Source organism: Phascolarctos cinereus, unplaced genomic scaffold, assembly GCF_003287225.1.
Source record: "Phascolarctos cinereus isolate Bilbo 61053 unplaced genomic scaffold, phaCin_HiC Scaffold_7;HRSCAF=346, whole genome shotgun sequence".
In the NCBI taxonomy this organism is placed as follows: Eukaryota; Metazoa; Chordata; class Mammalia; order Diprotodontia; family Phascolarctidae; genus Phascolarctos; species Phascolarctos cinereus.
The window spans coordinates 43612897-43633888 of record NW_027556180.1 but is presented as its reverse complement, the minus strand read 5'-3'; the positions used below and the strand labels follow the sequence as shown (position 1 = coordinate 43633888).

Below are 20992 nucleotides of genomic sequence, written 5' to 3'. Positions count from 1 at the left end.
ATTTCACTAGCTAGGTTATCTCTCTAATGTTTCTTCCAGCTTTGATTGTTGTGAATTTTGTTTAGAACGTTGAAATGTTAGGAATTATAGCATTTTTGAGGTGGTAGATTGCTCAAATCTGACCAATTCATTAGCCCTAAATTCAGCTTCTGCTGTACATAGCTTTGGATAAGTAGACTAGTACAAGTCATGGATAGAAGTAGTTGTATAAGTTCTTCCCAGAACACAAGAATTTCTGGGGTTTCCTAGTAATTCAGTTTGGATGGTGAATAGAGCTGATCCTTATGCTTTTTTGGCCACCACATGAAATTTTCTAGAGTAATGCTACTGCTTTGCTGAGGTAGATTTATTAGAATTTCCAGATTTTTGATTTTTCTCTTTTTTCCCCTCTAAACTGAAGTCACGATACAACTTAATGAGCTTCCAAATCAAATTTCAAAATAAAGTGTTAGTACCTTGGAAGATGATGTAGATAGTTTTAAAAATTGTGGACTGATATATTATTTAATATATTAAAAGAATATCTATCTTTGTTTATTTTTTGGTCATGAATTATGAAGATAGTAAGGTTTTCTACTTATAACATACTTTGGACTTAAAAGTAAAATGCTTCCTAAATAATATAATCATTTCAGTGATTTTTATTTCACTAATTATGCAGTCACAAAGTGACTTTATTTTAAAAAGGGGGCGAGTGGCTAGCTAAAATATTTAGCATTTAAATAAGAATAAAATTGTGAAGGGAATTTTTACCTACCTTTTTTTTTTTAGTCCAAACCTGTGATTTCATTGGTGTAGGGAGCTCCGCGCTAAGAAATCTCCTTCAAAAATGCATATTGACAACTATTCTTTGACTTGTAATCATAGAAATATTTTTGAACTTTTGGAGCATCTGTTTACTGATCAAAACTAATACTGCCCCTAGTACTGCCCTGAAATTGTCAAATTTTGCTTTGATATGGATATTTTGTTATATAAATTACAAATCTTTGTATCAAGCCATTAAATTGAATTTCTTCTGGGAAACACTTTGTTAGTTTATTTCAAATTATTAAATATTCACCAATTTAGTTTCTTAGTTATTTTAAGAAACTCAAATTTCTTTGGATTTAAAAAAATCACATGTCTCACAAGCATTAGTGTAGTTTTACTGACTATAGTAAATCTAAGGGATGAAATTTTAATTTCTGAAATTGTTAAAAAACATTGTGTAAGTTTTATAAAATAAGGATGAATGTTTGTATTAAGTTAAATATAGTAAAAAAAAGTAACTTCTGAATTAACTTTAAAATATAGATGTGACAGCATAGAAAAGCTAAAGGCCCAGATACCCAAGATGGAACAAGAGTTGAAAGAGCCAGGACGATTTAAGGATTTTTACCAGTTTACTTTCAATTTTGCAAAGAATCCAGGACAAAAAGGATTAGGTGTGTATTTTTTTTTGTTAATGCCTTTTGCTACAGATTATGTCTTTTGATAATTTCTTTATATTTAGAAATTCGTGTGTCTCATAAACATTAAATCTCTGTAAGAGTGCCCCAACCATCACAGAGCCACGAACTGTGTCTGCTAAGCATTGTTGCGCATACTCGGATAAACTGAGTCACCATGTATGTACTTTATGTGAATCCCTACTCAACATAAGGAGCATACAGCAAAATGGACTTAAACACCAAAACTCTGTTAATCACAGGATTCAGAAGTCAGTTCAGAATTTTTGAGTTCTGTAGTCGTCATAAATTGTTCTGTATTATCTTAGAAATTCCAGCTAGTAGATACTTCTGGACAAGAGAATGTTTGGATAAAACAATTTTCTCTGAATATTCTGTTATAAACAGGTGTCATGCCTGTGACATACTTAGTGATATTTAAATAGGTGTGTGTATGCATACTCAGTCATGTGTTTTTTTCTTTGTGTGTGTTCTGGGGGAACATAGATGTGGGAGAGAGCTCTAGATTTGGAGTCGGAGGGCCTGGGCTCTAGGCCTGGCTCTGCTTTTTACAACCTGTGTGAGGTTAGGTATATCATTTATTTCTCTGGAACTCAGTGTCCCCGTCTATAAAATGAGGGGATTGGCCAGTCGAGGTCATCCTCTGAAGTTCAGCTTTCGATCTTTGCTCCTATAATCTTATCCTGAAGGAACTTCAGACCAGGAAACCATAATGAGTCTTACAAGTATATAAATTCTCTGGGTTGTATTAAAGTGCTGCGTTGTCTAGCGTGGACTTAGGAAAGGGGAGGTCAAGAGGGGCTGGCTGGAAGAGTTGTGAAGATGGTGCTGGAGGGGTTGAGACTTGGGTTGAGTCTGGAAGCATGGATAGGATGGGGACAGCTAAGGGACAGAGGAGGAGGGGACACACTTTGATTTGGTGATAGTGAGGAACAGCAGTAGCCTGATTAGAGGAGAGAAGTGTGTGTTGGGGAGGACTGAGAGAAAAAGGTGTGTAAAACAGACGGTTTTACAGTTTAGATAAGAAGTAAAAGTCTTGAAGTTTTTTGAATAAGTGACATCCTCATGTTTAAGGATTGATTAACATGGCAGCCAACTAGTTGATTTGAAATGGAATGAGTGCTGTAAATGGTTTTCAAAGTCTGTTCTCATTTGTGATGCTAGTAGATGTGCCACGTTTAGGTTCCACCCATTGTTCTAGGCAAGGAAATTTTAGTGGTAATGAAGAAAAAGCTGGGAAAAGTGGCTGGACCTAAGCAAATATTTCCATATGAAACTATTCAGGCTGGAGGTGACACAATTGTAAAGACTCTTAAGGATGGGTTTTCGAGTCCTTGGAGAGGGGAAGATTCCAAATGAACAGAAAAGATGATCATAATGTTACTAAACTAGAGGCAACCAAGAAGATGACGGTACCTATCAACCCACAGACCTGCTTTTTCTCCATTGTAAAAATATTTGTGAAGGTTGTATGCATGCAGTCAGGATACCCTTGATTGATTTTTAGAAAAGGTAGGAAGGCAGTATTTTGGCTTCTGCAGGTCATATCTTCATAGTCACTCAGTTGACTGAGAGGTGCAGGCTTCTCTTCAATTGTAGTAATGTCGTCATTCAGCTTTCCTTTGAAGACCTGCAGTAAGAGGAAACATACCAACTTCCAAGGCAGACATTGCATTTTGGGGCAGTTCTGATGTTTGCAGCTTTGCCTGTTGTTCTTAATATTCCCTGTGAGGCCTAGTAGAACAAATCTGGTCCTCTCTCACATGATAGACCTTCCCATACTCTAAGGGCTTACCATTTCTTCCCTGATTCTTCTCAGTAGTTTAAACATCCCTAGTTCCTTTCATCTTTTTTCATATGGCACAACCATTCTTCCATTATCCTAAATTAGTAACTTGGCCTTTATCTTTAGTTCCACAGTGTTTTTCATCTCACATAGCCAAGTCAGCTGCCAGGTCTTGCCCTTTCTTTCTTCTCATCATCTCCTGGATCTGATCTTCTCTTTTTGTACAGCCACCACCTTCCTTCATGTCCTGATTGCTGCCAGACACTCCTAATTGCCGTGCCTGCCTCGAGTCTCTCCCCATTCCGGCTCACCCTAAACACTGCTAACAGAGCAGTCTGACCAGGTCATTCCCTGCTCATTCCGCTACAATGGTTCTCTGTTGTCTCCAGTATCAAATAGAAATTCCTCTCTCTAGCTTGTAGTCCCTATTCACAGCCTGGCCCCAACTTAATTTTCCATCCTTGTGCATGGCTCGCCCTCCCACCTTCTGGGACCCAGCCTTAATCTATTCTTTACATACGACTCCTTCCATCTCTGTGCTTCTCCCCGGCTGTGCTCTCTGTCGGGACTGTGCTCCCTCCTCACCTCTGCCTCCTAGAACCCTCTAGCCCTTCAAGCCACAGTGTAAGCACTGTCTTCTACCTGAAGCCTTTCCTGATCCCCCAGCCCCCCAAACCCCTAATTTTGTATTTATTCTGTTATATTTATTCTGCTTACATATTTATTTTTTATCTCTTCTGTTAAAATAGCATTTTTTCTTTCTTTTTTAAAATAAGATGTTATCAATGTCTTCTGTTTCTTACATCATCATTGTTATCCCAAGTATCCTCCCAAAGAACAGAGGGAAAAAAATCAGCGTAACTGATTGATACACTGAAAAAAAGCTGGGCAATGTGTAACACCTGTGGACCTCCCCCTGCATTTCTTCATTCAAGACTTGCTTAATTTTTGTTATTTCATTCATTGGTGTGGCTGTCTCCACTTATGTTACATGTAGTCTCTGTGCATATTGCTTTTTGGATCTGCTTGCTTCACTTACATCAGTTCAAGTAGCTCTTTCCATGCTTCTCTGTATTCATCATACACATTGTTTTTACAGTGCACATTCATTTACCGCAGTTTGTTTAGCCATTCTTTTGCTAGAATAGCTAGCATTTTTAAAACTCTTTAACGTTTGCAAAATGTTGCATGTGTTTGATCCTCACAACAACCCTGTGAAGTAGGGACTAATATTATCCTGATTTTACAAATAAGGAAACTTGAGTCTGAGAGAGGTTAAATGACTTGCCCAGTGTCATACAGCTTGTTGGTATCAGATGTGGGTTTTGAACTTAGGTCTTCCTAACCTCATATCCAGTGGTCTTACCCCATGGTGTCACCTACAGTTGTAAGCTCCTTTTGTGTAGGGATTGTTTTATTCATATGTATTTGTATCTCAGGTGCTTAACACAATATCTGGCATGTAATAGAGGTATTTAATAAATACTTGCTAATTGATCAGTACTCTCAAGTCTTCCAATTCTGGTTGCCCTTTTCTGAAACTTTGGCTAGTCAATATCCTTACTGAAGTTTGACATCCCAGACTAAGTATTCCTCTCCTGGGCTGACCAGAGCAGTGTACAGCAGAACTCTCTTTTTCTGAACTCTGTCTTATTGATGCAGCCTAGTAGAGAATTAGATGCTTTTTGAAAGCTTCCTTTTTTACCATCAGGTTGCATTGTTGAACTCTTGAGCTTGTAACACACTTAAAACTCCTGGTTCTTTTTCACAGGAGCTATTGTTCTTATGCTTGTAAGGTTGTTGTTGTGGACCCAAGTATAGAACTTCTTATATTGCACCTGTATTCCCTTTTTCTCTGGGCTGGTTCACTTATCCCCATTTCTTTCTCATGTTAGCAGTTCTAGGGTCTTTTTCCACATGAGGAACTAGTTATGGCCAAAATCCCTGTGACTGCTACTTACCCTCTCTACTTTCAGGATACTAGAATGGTAACCCCTCTGTGTGTGTGTGTGTGTGTGTGTGTGTGTGTGTGTGTGTGTGTGTAAGAGAGGGATCTATTTCTATTTGCAATTCTTAAATCCCCACCATTTAACCTCACATTTACACAAAATTAGTTACTATTAACCCTTAAACATAAAACATATACTTAACATTTACTTCATAAGGCAAAGGCAATCATAATCATAATAGTCACTTGGTAGAAGGCAAAATCAAGAATAACTGAATGCTCATCATCTGCCCCTTCATCTGGATCTCATTTCTCCATTGGAACATGCAGTAGCTGTGGGGAAGAGTGGGCGCACACTTAAAGAAACTAAGGCAGGAAGGCACAGGAGGAGGGAAACCCACGTTCCTGGGGAAACTCTACTCTGGACCACAGGCCTTCATGTCCATGGTTCCTTCAGGAAACATCTGTACCCAGAAAGCTGTTTCTGTACTCTCATCTGGTCTTTTCCTCTGTTTCTCCCTCTTGAACCATAGAATGCTAGCAGGCACTTCTAAGGAGAATCATCTCTCTCAGGCTGTTGGCGATGGCAACGTGCCTACCCAGCAGCCGGACTCAGCTCTCTTCCTGAATCCCTAGCAGCCACACCAGCTTTTCTCAGCCAAGCAGCTGGAAAGTCTGCTGTCTCCTCCATGTCTGCTGTCCTGGCTTCTTGTGATTGTCCTGAGCTCAGCTTATCCCTTTCTTCTGCCTCTCTTTTTGTAGCTTCTTCTGACTTCTTTTTTCTCTCTTATTGCTTCAAATTCAAGCCTTCTGGTGGTCAGTGACTCATATTTACCTTATGAGGTAAGAAATCTACGTTTTTGTTGGGTATGAACCCAGTAGCCCTTATGTAATTGCCCCTGCAGTTTTCAGTTATGGGATTTCCACTTTTGTCAGTTATAAACTTTACAACTCTAAAAACCATCATATGCAAATAACTTAAACCATCTTTATCCTTGGTCATTGCCTTGCCTTCAAACAGGCCTTTTCACCATGTTCATTGGAGGGGCAGTGCTCTATCTGACCCCTCAGACCAGTCTGTGGTTCTGTAGAATCTGTGACAGACTGTTTTCACAGCTGGTTTTATCATTTTCCTTACACAAATGTTCTTTTTCTTCCCTTTTCAGCAGACTGTTTCCATGTATGTGCGTGAGTGACGCCTTATTGACAGAAAACCTTTAAGGATATTTTTTACTCTCTCATGTCTTTATTTTTTGTAAACATCTGGCTTTTCTCTGTATCTTTCAGTCTTTCATATGAATCAGTCAGCAGGCATTAAGTGCCTGCTCTTTGCCAGATGCTGTACTAGGCACTAGGTAGATAAACCAAGACAGGCAAAGACAGTCCCTGTGAGGGACCTGGGGATGCTGTCAGTATAGTTTGGATTTTCTCATCATTATTGTATAAATATATATGCATAGGAGTTGTGGAGCACTGATAGTTTTTGGTTACTTTTGAGGGTGATATTTTTGTTTTTTCATTTTTGAGAAATTCTCTCTTCCCTGAGATATCTAGCAAAATGATCCCTGATACTTTCCTATTATATCGCTTCCACCTTCGGTTTCTTCAGTGAGTACTTGGTTTGTGTAGCTCCTCAGTCCGGCTTCATCTCCTTTAGTTACTTTAGGGCCATGCTGATGGTTTTCACTATCACTGATGATGAAAATTGTTTTGGAACCAGGTATGCTTTCTGTTTGCTTTCCTTGCTTTGCCTCCAAATGGTACCAGTATGATGTGGTACAGTTGGCTCTTATGCCAAGCTTTTTATCACCTATGTTTACTTCTGCTTTGTGAGGTTTTATCAGGAGATACTCCTCAGTATCTTTCACTGCCTTCTTTAGGGTTCAATGTAAGTTTTCTCCTCCAGACTAAGTCCCTCTCTGCAGTTTAAAAAGCCCAGAATGAAGTTCTCTTCTGCTTTGTGGCGGTTTCCTCAAGCCTCTTGCCTTTTCACTCTCAGATTGCTTCAGCTCCTGCCTTAGGATGTGCAGGATTGAGGCTTTCTTGCTAACCTCCCCTGCAGAACAGTCGAGCCCTGGATCTGTCTGACCTTCCAGGGCTGTCGTCTTCATTCACACATTCAGCATGCCCAGCTTGTATCTCTGCAGTTGTGAAGCCAGTTGCTCCCATCAGTTCTGCTTCAGCAGCCAGTTTTCTCCTTGGTGTGCAGATTCAAATCCAGAAAAGCAATGCCTCTTGTCATTTTTTCCACCTTTGAAGAATGAAATTTATCATTAAGGCCTAATTCCAATTTATCAGTGGTTCTGTTTTTAATAGAAACATAATTCCTTATCACTATAGAATCAAGCCTCCGTCAGTTTTTTTTTTTAAGGCATTGGGGTTAAGTGACTTGCCCAGGATCACACAGCTAGTTAAGTGTCAGGTGTTTGGTCTGAGGCCAGATTTGAACTCAAGTCGTCCTGACTTCAGGGCCAGTGCTCTATCCGCTGCGCCACCTAGCTGCCCCCTCTGTGTCAGATTTTTGTGAACATTTTCTTGAACCTCTTGGCTAATTCTTTACTGTCCAGGTGGTATATAATATATCCCATTGAAAAAAAAATCATTTTTTTTTCAGTTCATCCTCACATATTCAGCGCCTTTTTCTCTCTTAGATTTCCTTATGTTACTATATCTTAATATACAATACAACTCCACCATCTCTTTCATTTTTTTTCTTTTAATAAGTTAAACACTTTCAGAATTACATTCCACGAGTCCGGTCCCACCAAGTCTTGATGATACTTGTTTTGTCACATTTATCTCTTTGCATTAGGAACTCTATTTTTGTTGATTTCCTGTACTTTATGTATTTGTGTATAGAACTGTGGGACTGTGGATTTGAGTGCTAGCTCTTTCTGGCTACCATCTCCTCTGAATTCCTGGTCGTGTCTTCTGCCATCCTGTCTGTGTCGTACCTGCTATTCCATATGTCCTTATTTACCTTTTCCATTAGAGTATAAGCTCGTATCCTCAAAGCCTAGCACTGTACTTGGCAGTAGTAAGCACTTAATAAATGATTGATACCAGCCTTGCTGAATCCGTGTGGGTCTTTTTCCCTCTCCACCCTTTTCTCTTAAAAATAAAAAAGCTTCTTGATGCCTTTTGTTTTACATCTCTTTATCATTTCCAGGTATTATGCTCTCTTCCTGGGGGCCCGCCATTGTAACAAAGATAAGTGGTTCAGCAAAACCTATGAGTGTAATGATTTTGTCTGATGGTGAATGCTGCACTTCATGCCAGGGCTCCCACTATTAAGAAGAAGGAGATGTGGGGGCAGCGAGGTGGTGCAGTGGATAGAGCACCAGCCCTGGAGTCAGGAGGACCTGAGTTCCAATCCGGCCTCGGACACATGATACTCACTAGCTGTGTGACCCTGGGCAAGCCACTTAACCCCATTGCCTAACCCTCTCCCCCCCAAAAAAAAAAAGAAGAAGGAGGAGATGCATTTGGTCATTTTGTGTACAGGGCCAGGGTTGATCCTTGCTCATTTTAGTGTTTTCCATTGGTATGATTGTAGTCATTGTGTATCTTCTTCTGGTTTTACTTTACTTTGCATCAGTTCTGTGAGGCACTAGTACAAAGAAGGATCAGGGCCAGACTTCATGTAGGAGGTGGTGTCTGAGCTGAACTTTGAAGGAATCTTGGCCTCTTGGAGGCTGAGCTGAGAAGAGATTGTATTCTAGGAGTGAGGGCTGGTGGGGGGGACAACTGGAGATGGAGTGAATTTGTGAATAATAGCAAGAAGAGCAGAAGGCTAGAAGTGTGTGGGAAAGCTAGAAAGGTAAATTAAGGCCAGGCCGTGAAGGACTTTACATACCAAACAGGATGTTATGTTTGGTTCTAGAAGTCACAGGGAACCTCTGAGGCTTTTTGGACAGCAGGGTAGCATGGTCAGATTTGTGCTTTGGGAAGATGATTTTGGCAGCTTTGTGAAAGATGGATTGGAAGGATGAGAATTTTAAGGGAAGGAAACCAATTAGGAGGCTGTCACAGTAGAGCACAGGCAAGAGAGGGCGAGGGCCTGGTCATAGGTGTGTGAGTGCAGAGAAGGGGGTAAATGTAAAAAAATTATTTTGGAAGTAGAAATCAGAATGTATGAAAATTGGATCTCTGAAATCAAAGAGGATGAGGAGGCAAGGATGATAACTGAGGTTGTGAACCTCGGTGACTGGACGGATTATGATGTCTTCAGTAAAAATGGGCAAATTCAGAAGAGGAGGAGGTTTGGGGGGAAATAATGAGTTTTATTTTGGGTATAATGAATTTGAGCTGCGTATGGGACATTTCGAAATGTTCAGTATGCAGTTGATGATGGGGGACTGCAGTTTAGGAGAGAGCTTAGGGCTATGTGTATAGATCTGGGAGTCACCTGCATAGAGATAAGTAAACCTCTGGGAAGAGAGTATAGGGAGAGAAGGGAAGCTGGGCCCAATCTTGGGAGAACACCCACAGTTAGGTGATAGAAGGGTGATAAACCGGTAGAGGCAGCTGAGGAGGAATGATCAGATAGCTGGGAGGAGAACCAAGACAGAGAAGAAAGAGAATCCAGGAAGAAAAGATGATCAGCAGTTTTGAGGCTGCAGAAGATAGAGGGAAAGCCGTCTGATTTGGCAATTAAGAGGTGATTGGTATTTTAAAGAGAGCAGTTTGGGTGGAATGATGAAATTGGAAGGCAGATTTCAGGGGGTTTGAGAAGTGAGGAGAAGAGCAGAAGTGGAGGCACATAGTACAGAGAGCTTTTTGTAGGAGTTTTGTAAAATGAGGAGAGAGATTAGGTGATAGGTTAAGAAGTTCAAAACAGGATTTTCTAAGTTTCAGAGAGATGTGGGTGTGTTTTATAGGCAGCAAAGAATGGACCAGTAGGAAAGGAGAGACTGAAGATTGAAGAAGGTGGGAAGATGGTTGTGGGGGCTGCCTGCCAGAGAAGACAGGAGCAAATGGGATCAAGAGTCTAAGTAGAGGATTTGACTTTGTCAGGAAGATTCCTTTTTCAGAAGTGACTAGAGTAAAGGAGACATGAGTATTCATATACAGGGATTTTAATGGAGAGTAGGGAGGAAAAAGAGAAATTTGGGAAATAGCCTGTGTTTTCTCAGTAAAGTAGGAAGTGAAGCTCTCCACTGAAGAGGTTGGGATGATAGGAGCAATGTGGTAGTGAGTTGGGGCAAGAAATGAATGAATTGCCTGTAAAACAAAATTATGGTCATTAAATCATATTTATATTGGTAGTACATTCCTGGAGGAAAAAAAATATTTCAAAGGTTGAATAAAGCTGAGGCACCTAGCTTTAGTTCTTTTCCTGTCTTCTCTATATCCCTGTTTTCATTGGGTTGGTTTCTGAATTTCTGATAAGTTGAAACAGGGTCAAGGCCTTTGAACTTATTATTTTAGTATCTAATAATTTGAAATATTAGGACAACTTTTTAATCATTCAGAATGGATGACAATGTAGCTGAAATGTTTCCCTGAGGGGGAATGTCAGTGCCTTAGTTAATTTCCATTTCTAAGTTTTTTTCTGATGTAAAGAGCAAAAAGGGTTTTTGTCAGGTTCTTTTTCCTTGTGTTTGTTTGTGATATTGAATAATATGTTGGCTATAGTTGGTGAAACAAATCCCTTTACTTTTGCTAATTGAACTTGTCAGAAATTGGTAATTTAGTTGGGATTTTGATAAATGAAACATTAGGAAGGACTTTTATTGTTAGTCTCAGACTTCTAGAAATGTGTGGTACATTTTATTATTGACATTTGTAAGGCTTGACTTCATAAAGAATATAATACTTTCCAGGCATAGACAGACAAATCATATTTTTTCTGTGTCTTTTATACTAGGGTTCTCTATCAGGGATGGTAAAAACTGAAGACCCTATTTTAGAAAGAAACAGCAGTTCTTTTGACAGTGTACACTGAACCCTCAGCTAATCAAAATTTGACAAGAGAAAGGGAGAATTTTGAAGGTTAAAAGGGGCAAGTGAACCAAAACAAATTGGTGAGGGGTAACAGGACTAGAGTTTTCAACTGTGTGGTATTCCTATTCTCTTTTCCCATGATAATCATGAGTAATTACAAGTTGAGCTAATGTTTATTTCCATGACTGGTAGTGCCATTTTGATGGCATACCTTTTCTCTTTTTATGCGTTCTTCATCTGTTTCCTTCTGTCATTCACTTCATCATTATTTGTCTCCCATAGTCATAGAATCTAATAAGTCACTTAGTCCCATCTTTAATTCAAATCAGGAATCTTCTCTACAGTGTCCCTGCCGCATGGTCATCTAGTCTGTAACTGAACAAAATCTATTATTAGTATCTTTATATTGAGGCAAAATTACCTTTCATGTGATATGGTTTTCAGACTCTTAATCATTCTTCTTATCATTCTTCATGGGCACACACCAGTTTTTCATCAGTAGCTCTCTTCAGATGTGGTGGTACCTAGAACTAACCCTAGTATTCAAGATATGAGCAAAGTGCATAAGTAAAATGTGACTGTTTTATCTTCCTTAATCTCAAAATTGTACTTCTATTAACGCAGCTTATTATCATGTACCAGTTGACTTTTCTTGTTCGTTTTTTTCTTTTTTTTTTCTTTTTAGTGAGGCAGTGGGATTAAGTGACTTGCCCAGGGTCACAGAGCTAGGGAGTGTCATATGTCTGAGGCTGGATTTGAACTCAGGTCCTCCTGACTCTCAGGGCCGGAGCTCTATCCATTGCGCCACTTGGCTGCTCCTGTTTTTTTTTTTAACGGTGACTTTTTGTGAGTTTACAATCCAATACAGCTTATTGCCCTTCTTCACCTGAGCTATCATCAAGCTTAATCTCCTGTATACATGTAGTTAGTTTTTGTTTTTAATTTAAGTTTAGGAATTTATTTTTTCTCTTGGTTAAATTCTATCTTTTAATTTGGACCAGTTGTGTGAGCCTCTCAGATTTTTTTTTAGGTAGTTGAGGTTAAGTGACTTGCCCAGAGTCACACAGCTAGTAAGTGTCAAGTGTTTGGTCTGCTGCACCACCTAGCTGCCCCTCAGATTATTTTTAATCTTGATTCTTTTATCTAGTCTCTGCCTATATGGAGTACACATTCTAGTGGAGGAATGACATATATACAAATAACAGTAGTGTAAGAGATAAGGAATAAATGCATAAGGGAAGGGCAGAGTGTCCCTAGGAAGACAATGAACTTCAAAGCTGTCTAGTCCAACTTAGATGTGAACCTAGAACATTTCAATAAATGGTACTCCAGCCTTTGCTTACACCTTGTGAAAGGGAACCCACTACATCTTCCCACTTAAATTTTCCCTTTGAATCACTAACTAGACAGTTTTTCCTTATATCAAAGCTAAATCTGCTTCTGCAAGTGCTACTCATTTTTCCTAGTCTTTTAAGTCTCTGAGGCTGAGCAGAACGGTCGCATCTTTTTTCCATCTGTCAGCCTCTCGGATGCTTGAAGATAACTGCCATGTACTCAGTTCTCTTCTGACCCAGCTTAAACATTCCCTGTTCTTCCACTTATCTTCATAGAAAGATGTTGAGTATCTTCATCCTGATAATCTTCTGGATACTCTCCCAACACACCCTTCACTCTGCATCTGGTCAGATGGGGCATGACCAGGGCAAAGCACAACAGGCTGCCGCCTTCCTATCTTAACATAGCCCAAGACTGCATACTCTGATGTTTTGGCTGTTCTGTCATATTGTTGACTGTGATTGAACTTGAATCGTTTAAAATCAACAAATCAAATGTTTTTCAGTCTTACCGCTGTCTAGCTATTCCTCCTCATATTTGTACTTTTAATAGTAATTTTAAAAAACATTTATCTGTATTACATTTTTTTATTTAAACCGGCCCAACATTCTGTCCCGTCAGAATCTTTTTGGATCCTCATTCCCTCATCCATTGTGTTAGCTGTTCTTCTTAGTGTTATTTCATTTAAAAATTTGATAAGCATTCCCATACATACTTTTCTTCAGATCATTTTGTTAGAAATAGTAAACATCATAGGATTAATAACTGATCCCTAGGGTGCTTCACTAGAACCATCATTACAGCTAGACTTTGAACCTTTAATGATTATTCTTTGGAACCATTCGACCAGCTCTACACTTTTCTGACTTACCATTTAGCCTGTATCTCATGATTTGCAGAAGGATAGCACGAGAGACACTTATTACACGTACATTGCTGAAACCTAGGTAAATTATACCTACAGCATTGGCCTTATCTGCCAGCTGGTAATAACTCTCTCCAAAAGGAAATGAGATTAATCTAGAATCACTTGTTTTTAATGAACGTGTATTGGCTCTTGGTGATCATTGCTTTCTCACTAAATTTACTTAAATCTTTTAGAATTTTGCCAGGAATTAGTCAAACTTACTGGCCAATGTTATGCAGATTCTACTCTCCTCCATTTTCTGCAAATAAAATTTACCTTTCTCCACTTCCATCATGTATCTCATGTTTTCCACAGTCCTTCGAGGGTCACCAGTAGTGGCCTAGCAGTAACAGTCAGTAGTTCTTACGTCCTAGGACTTTTGACTTGAACTTAGAATCTGTTACTTTCTTACTGTCTTCATCCTGAGTTTCATCTTTCTGGTACTCATTTCTGTTCTTTCCATTCCAAAGAATGTTCTCCTTTGCAGAAAAAACAAAATATATTGAGTTCTGTCTTCTCTCTACCATGTGTTTTCAACGTATTCACCCTCAACAGCAGTCCTGTCCTTTCTTTGATCTTCCCTTTTCCTTCAAAATTGCTTTCAAAACACAACAAAAGACTTGGATGCCTTCGTGCTACAGTATAGAACTCTTTCTTACTAACAAAGAAAAAGTGCTAGGAAAAGTAAAACAGCACATTGGCCATCTCTGACAATTTATCTGGTGCAAGTCATTATTGCCAAAGTAGTTGAACCAGCTTACAGCTCAACCAACCAGCCATTAATGAGCCTGTCCTTAGCTTATGGTGCCAGTAGAGACATATTGGTGGTGATTTTCTGTAGGTAGTTAAAGATGTAGTTCGGGAGCCTAGAGTGAAATGTATGATTGGGAAGCTAGCTTTTAAAGTCTTTTGACTCTATATAGTTGAATCTAGATGATCTCTAGAGTCCTGTGAAGTGCTGTTGACTATTATCTTATGAATGAATGAAAATGAGATGGCCCTGGGAAGAGAGAAGAGGAATCTGTTGGGCTAGTAATCCTGTCAAAAACCAAATGAGAACAGTTTGGCATCATTTATTCCTAGTGAACCAGTGCTGGTTACTACTAGTATACTTTTTTTTTTTAAAGCTCATAATCTTTTTTCAGGCATTATTTTCAAACTTACTAGTCTGTTTTTGGAAATTTGAAAAAAAAATGCCTGTTCTTATTCTTACCATGATTAGCTTGATGTCCCGATGGGCAGAAAGGTGGCCTCAGTGACCACAAAATGTGGGTTGAAGTCCTGCCTCTGACACACCTGTGTGTGAGTCAATGTCAGTCAGTGCCTGGCGCCCCCAGGAGACTCTAAGTTGCAGAGAAGGTTGTGAATGAGCTGCATGGCTAGAGGGAGTGCTTCACTAGGAGCTCTCGACACAGAGAAAAATCACAGGTTCAGTCCAGAACCCTCTAGCATTCTTCTGGTAAGCTTCCTGTTCTCTCTGACGTCTAAGGTCACTGACGTTGGCTTTGCAGTCACATGGATCAACGCTTTGTTTCCTCAATCTGAAAACCTGAATTTATTAAAGTGGGGGTGTTCTTTTCCCACCCATCACGCTTCAATGCTCTTTTGATTCTTTTACGTTTTCCAAGTTAAAGACTGTTTTCATCAGTGAAGATGATGGAAACAAAGTAGGGATTAGATGACAGATTATAGGATTGTAGATTCACATCTAGAAGGGCCCTCAGAGGAGACCTCACCCAACCTCATCTTATCCACAGGGATGCTCAGGCCAGAGATGAGTTAACCTGACTTTGCCCAAATCTCTAGGGGGGTGAGCAGCAGGATGGGGGGTGTTGTTTGAGCCCAGGTCTCTGACTCCAAATCTAGTGCTTGTTCCTGTTCTGTTTTCTCATTGCCATCTCTGGGCCTGCATTTCTGTTATTATTCTTGTTCTAGAAATTTTTGTTGTCCTCAGTATTTTTTCAAATCTTCCATTCCATCTGGAGTTTAACCTAAGTATGACACTCTTCTTGGAATTGTCTTGCCTTGGGACTAGGATGGGAATCAGAATCAGAGTGCCTTAAATTCAGCCTAACTGAGTCGTTGGGTGGTCTAGGTTTTAAGTGGAAGGCTGCTATTGTTTGCATATCAATCTATAGGTAGGTTCATCTCAATTAGGAACCTTTGGGAAGATCTTGAATATGTGGTTAGGCACATATGGATAGTTAAAAACAAATCCAGATTCTTGTAAGTCTCAGAGCTATTATAATGCTACAGAGACAGATATTTTAAGTGTGTAATATATTTTGATGTTACAGATCTAGAAATGGCCATTGCCTACTGGAATTTAGTACTTAATGGGAGATTTAAATTCCTAGACTTGTGGAACAAATTTTTGTTGGTAAGTTACATTTTTTCATTAATAAGACATAGGTGTGTATGTATGTTGTATGTGTGTGTGTGTGTGTGTGTGTGAGAGAGAGAGAGAGAGAGAGAGATTGAATTGTTTGTTTTGGAGAATACTTACTTGTTTAAAGTGTGCTGAATCCACTTCAGAATATTGTGATTCTGTTTGGTGGAATAAAAATTGATGTGAGAAGTTTGACCATTGCCGTTGTCATCTAGCATTTTGTCTGTTTCACATTTTTCCTATTTATTTCCTTCATTCAGTGACTTGAATTTCCTTTTTTCAATAGGAACATCATAAACGATCAATACCTAAAGATACCTGGAATCTTCTTTTAGACTTCAGTACAATGATAGCAGATGACATGTCTAATTATGATGAAGAAGGTAACATACACTTTTACCTGACTGCTTCATTCGTCTCCTCTCATCTTCTGATCTATTGCTTTCTCCTGATAAAGGTTTTTCTTTGCAGTTGGATGGCTTGCTGAGCTTTTGTTCATATTCATACATTAGTGTAGAAGAGCCTTCCTCTGGTCTTCTTTGTCCTTTTCCTCCTCTTACAGCCCAAGAGACTCCTTCCTCTCCATCTCCCAATATGCTGGTTCAGTTCAGGAGCTTACTTATCTCTATAATGTACGCTTGTTATTATTGACCTGTATTTCTGCTTTTTGCCTATTTATTTGGCAATTAGATTGTAAGCTCCTTGAATCTATGAAGTCTGAAAGCCAAAAATGTATTCCATCTGCCTAGTATACGTGTAGTACCATGGGACCAATAAACATTTAACTAACCACCTTATGCCATCCTTTATTGGTGAAAGTGATCTTGTATGAGACTTTGGGCTTTGAGTCACAGTTTTCAAAGTGATGGCAGCTTTATATACACTTTTCAGAATCCCAAAAGGTCATATTTTGGTGGTAGTTTATTTACCCAAATCTCTGGGGGAATAGATGTTTTCCCTACAGTATTCCAACCAATCCCATAGAGAATTCAGCAGTAGGCTCTGTCCATTGGAGCCAATAAGTCAGATGGTCTTTTTTTTCCTTCTTGTCATGAAAGGTTTGTTCTACAAAATTGTATTTATTTCTGATCATATTCAACTTTTTAATTGTCTTAAATTCAACTAGACAATTGATATACTTCTGTATATATGTGGTTTTATTTGAAAATTTTAACAAGGTGAATTTGATTAATATACTTTGTCTCATATTTTATTGGTTCTTAAAGAATGCTTAGGAAGGGAGAAACACGTTCTACCCTTCCATCAAAAAAAAGCAGGAGCAGACATTCTGCTGGGGAAGCTACATGAGCACGTTTAAATAAATGCAGAATATATATATATATATATATATATAGTAAATGCTGGATAATTTCAGGGGGAGCACTCATACCACTACTAAAAATAACAAAAGTTAAAGCTGATAGTTAGGTAATTTTATGTGCTTTAATTGCATTATTTCACTTGAGCCTCCCAGCAGCTCTGTGGAGCAGATCCTAGTCAGTCAGCTAGCATTTATTAAATACCTCCTGTGTGCCACAAGACCATTTTACAAGTGGAGAAGTTAACTGATCACACCACACCACCAGGAAGTGTCAAGGATAAATTCAAACAGGTAGACTTTATTAACTGTCCACAGTCAATTAATTCTGTTTGTCTGGAAAAATACCAGAGTTTGGGTATAAAGCCTTGAGAATAAAGAGAGTATGGGTAGGTAGCTGGGAAGGCTGATTTCAGTTATAATTGATCTTTGTTTTTTTGTGGTGCTGTCTTAGAAAATTGGAAAGAGTAGCTTTGGTCTCCTTATTTATCCGCTGCTTTCCCTCCACCCTTTGTTTTTTCTTTCTCTCTCTCTCTCTCTCAGGAGCATGGCCTGTTCTTATTGATGACTTTGTGGAATTTGCACGCCCTCAAATTGCTGGGACAAGAAGTACAACAGTGTAGCACTGAAGGAACCCTCTAGAGTGTACATAGTCTGTACAATAAACACAACGGAAAATTGCACAGTCAATTTCTGCTGGCTGGACTGAACTGAAGACCAATCCTCACACTAAGGGCAGAGGGTTGAGACAAAAACATTAAGGATACATCTTGGACCATAGCATATTTCCTTCTTCTAATGGTGGTTTGGGCTTGTCTCCTAGTCTGGGCCGCTCTTGCCAGTTATGATTCCAACGTGGTGGATTTCATCTTATCTCTGTGGACCATCCTAGTTTATTCTCCCTTAAGTCTTAGGAGCTTCATGGTGATTATTTTGAGGTTTCCATTGTTGCATAAAGCACAATGCTGTCTTCATCAGAAAACTGTTTGGCATAAGAATTAAACAGATCAACATCACAAACACTTTATAAAAACTCCTTAAATATATGCTTTGGGCTAGTTGCAAAGACTATGCTGATAGCACTTCCTAAGAGAATGATATGTGTAAGTGTACTCAATCTGAGATGGTGTTTTGGTTTTTTTTTTTTCCTGGCAAATCACCTGTATCATCCACGTTAGTTGATTATCTAATGAAAACAAATGTAGAAACAACCAATGTAAAAAAATTATTAGAATAATTAGGTACCTCCCTGTACAAGGTTTGTTGTACTTCAGCCCCATAATTTCCAAACAGTTGAAGGTACCACAGAGCTATTCTGCACTTACTGCCATGTTTGTGCATAGTTGGTCTGCAAGAGAGCTGTGTTGAGAAAAGCAGTCCGTGTAATGTAGGCCTTTAGTGCTCTCTACATTATGCGTTATGTAATTGGATTTCATTGCAATTTTGAAATGCTTATCTGCCTGTCTAATAAGTTAAAATATTGAATTTGTGTTTTGGATGTTTTAGATTGCTACACAATACAGTATCCTAAATTTAGGCACGAGTTTGTCTGTCATCAAGCTTATAGATCAGCAAAGAGATTCCCTTTATTTATACAGGAAGGTGGTGAGTCTAGTATGAATCTAATATTGGGGAGTGGTTGTGATGAGCCCTTAAGTTCAGTCTTTACAACACAGGTACTGCTGCTTCAGAAAAAGTCCATTTTGATCACTTCTCATTTTGTCGAACTTTGCTTTAATGACAAATCACCACGGTTGCCAAATACTGATTTCAGAAGCGCTTTCAGGCAAGCACAGATTAGATGCAAATTACCACAATAGCTCCTTTTGTTTCCTTAAATTATTTCATTTGTTCCACCATTACTTTTATTTGCCACAACTAAATTTGGACTGTTTTCACATCAAAGCAGAATTTTAGCTTGTTTATTTTCACATTACAAGACCCCCTAACTGCTTTCATGCTGAAACTAATCATTTCACTTTCCTTCCCCTACTTATGGTGAAGAAGTTATTGCAGTCTTCTTAAAATAAACACTTCCATAAAGCAAGTTAAACCTGTCAGACTTTAGATGTTCAGCATCCATTGTGTTTAACTAGGGATGAGTGTCTCTGCTGGGTGTACCCGAATACTTGCTTGGCAAGGTCAGAGTGAGTGTTGAAATCACTAAGTGGTGGAGAGCGCTTTGGAACAGCAGCACGTTTTTATGCAGATGCTGAAGTGATTTTAGGGAAAAAAATGAAATATTAAACTGCTTATTTTTAACCATGTGCTTGGAAGTTGACTAAAAGACTTTTCCCATAAGCGATAGTACTGCTTTTAAAAATTGTTCTTCACTCACACTTTTATTTCAAGAATACAGTCCTACCAACCAAATGAAAAAGTTAACATTTCTATTCAAGCCATTGGAATTGGCAATTCAGAAAAAACAAAAACAAAACTATTTTTGCTGGTTTCAGTATTTCCTTTTTCCTTTTTTTTTTAGTTAACTTGAATTATGAGAACTTTTAAAAGGTCTATGAGGTGTGCTGTTTTGTTAATTGTCTTAAAGGTTTTTGAGTTTTGGTACCGTTCCATATCAATGGATTAATTCAAGTGTGCTGTGTTTGGAAATGAGATCTCCTTAGCTTTGACTCCAATATCAATTCTGTCTTTACTCAAAAGTCTGATATTGGTCGGCGGCCTTGTGCCTTGGTATCTTAAAGATTATTCCTTTTTGAATGCAAGATCTTTTCAACAAAATAGTGTTTGTCATCAGTTTGGTACTAAACATTTATAATTACTGTGTAATTATAAACAAAAATACATAAAGCTTTGAATAATTATGTAGCATAAAAGTTAAGGCTGTTCACTTTATGATGGCATCTCAGAATTTAACAAAACTATTACTAAGGTTGAAAAAAAAGATTGATTTAACGTGGTGTGGTTATGCTATGGAGAAATGCTTGGTTACAGGGAATATTTTGTACTGAAAAGTGCTCACCCCATGTGGCCATGTGTTAACTCTTTGTGTGTGCGTGTGTGAATGTGTGTGTGTTAAAACTCGGATCGCTTTAATTCATAAGTGTATCAGTCCTCAGTCTGATAATAAACTCCCCATGATGAGTCTTGGTTTTTAAACTGTTCCACAGGTTCAGTTTTCTTTTTTGCCAAATGTCAAAAAAAAGGTACACACTTTAAATTGTAATGCTGTTTAGTACTAAAATGTATAAAATTAGAAGTGCCCACATATAAAAAAACAAAAAACAAAAAACTTGAGATCAAGATTCTCCTTAGTGAATATCATCATCTGCATATCTCTGTAAGTTAACTTGTGATTTCTTACAATCCCTGTCATATTACCAACAGAGGCAATAAAGCTTCAGTGGAATTGCCATGATGAAATCTCACATTAATTATTTTGGTGTATTATTTTAAAAAAAATTAAAACTAAAATTTTCTGGATGACTTTAAAATATGGAATGACTCCTCCTAGCAAATGCTCTTATGGCAAGTTTGGGGGAGAAAAGTTATACTCAGTCTTGTTTACTACATTTAAAGTGTTTACAACTATAATCTGGGCTGCTCTCATTTTTATTAAACTATGCTGGAGTTGTGTAACGTGGTGTCCTAATTATCTGCCATTGATTTAAATGAAATATTTTTTTAGAAAAGGGAAAAATGATTGGTTATTCAATAAAATAACATATAATTGCTTTAAAATTATTTTATAATGAACTTCTTATTGGGGAATTCTGTTTAAACGAGGTGTGCTTTTTAAAAATAAATAAATGAGTCACTTATTTGGCTATCCAGTTCAATCCAACAATCATTTGTTGAGAGCCTCGTATGTGCAAAGCACTGTGCACCAGTGCTGCAGACATAAAGATAAAATAGACAGTCTCTGCCCTCACAGAGTTTTTGTTCTGCTTAGGT

The 20992-nt window shown here is 38.4% G+C and overlaps 1 protein-coding gene across 2 annotated transcripts in view; it reads left to right on the top strand.

Annotated features, from left to right (window-relative positions):
- DCUN1D1 (defective in cullin neddylation 1 domain containing 1) overlaps positions 1–20451 on the top strand; it is a 44793-nt gene extending 24342 nt beyond the window's left edge. For both annotated transcript variants that reach the window (XM_020980829.2, XM_020980827.2), the window contains exons 4-7: positions 1297–1427; positions 15671–15753; positions 16049–16145; positions 17624–20451. In XM_020980829.2, coding sequence (XP_020836488.1) covers positions 1297–1427; positions 15671–15753; positions 16049–16145; positions 17624–17703 — 391 coding nt within the window. In that variant the 3' untranslated portion in view covers positions 17704–20451. The remainder of the gene's footprint in view (positions 1–1296; positions 1428–15670; positions 15754–16048; positions 16146–17623) is intronic.
- Positions 20452–20992: the final 541 nt, after the last annotated feature.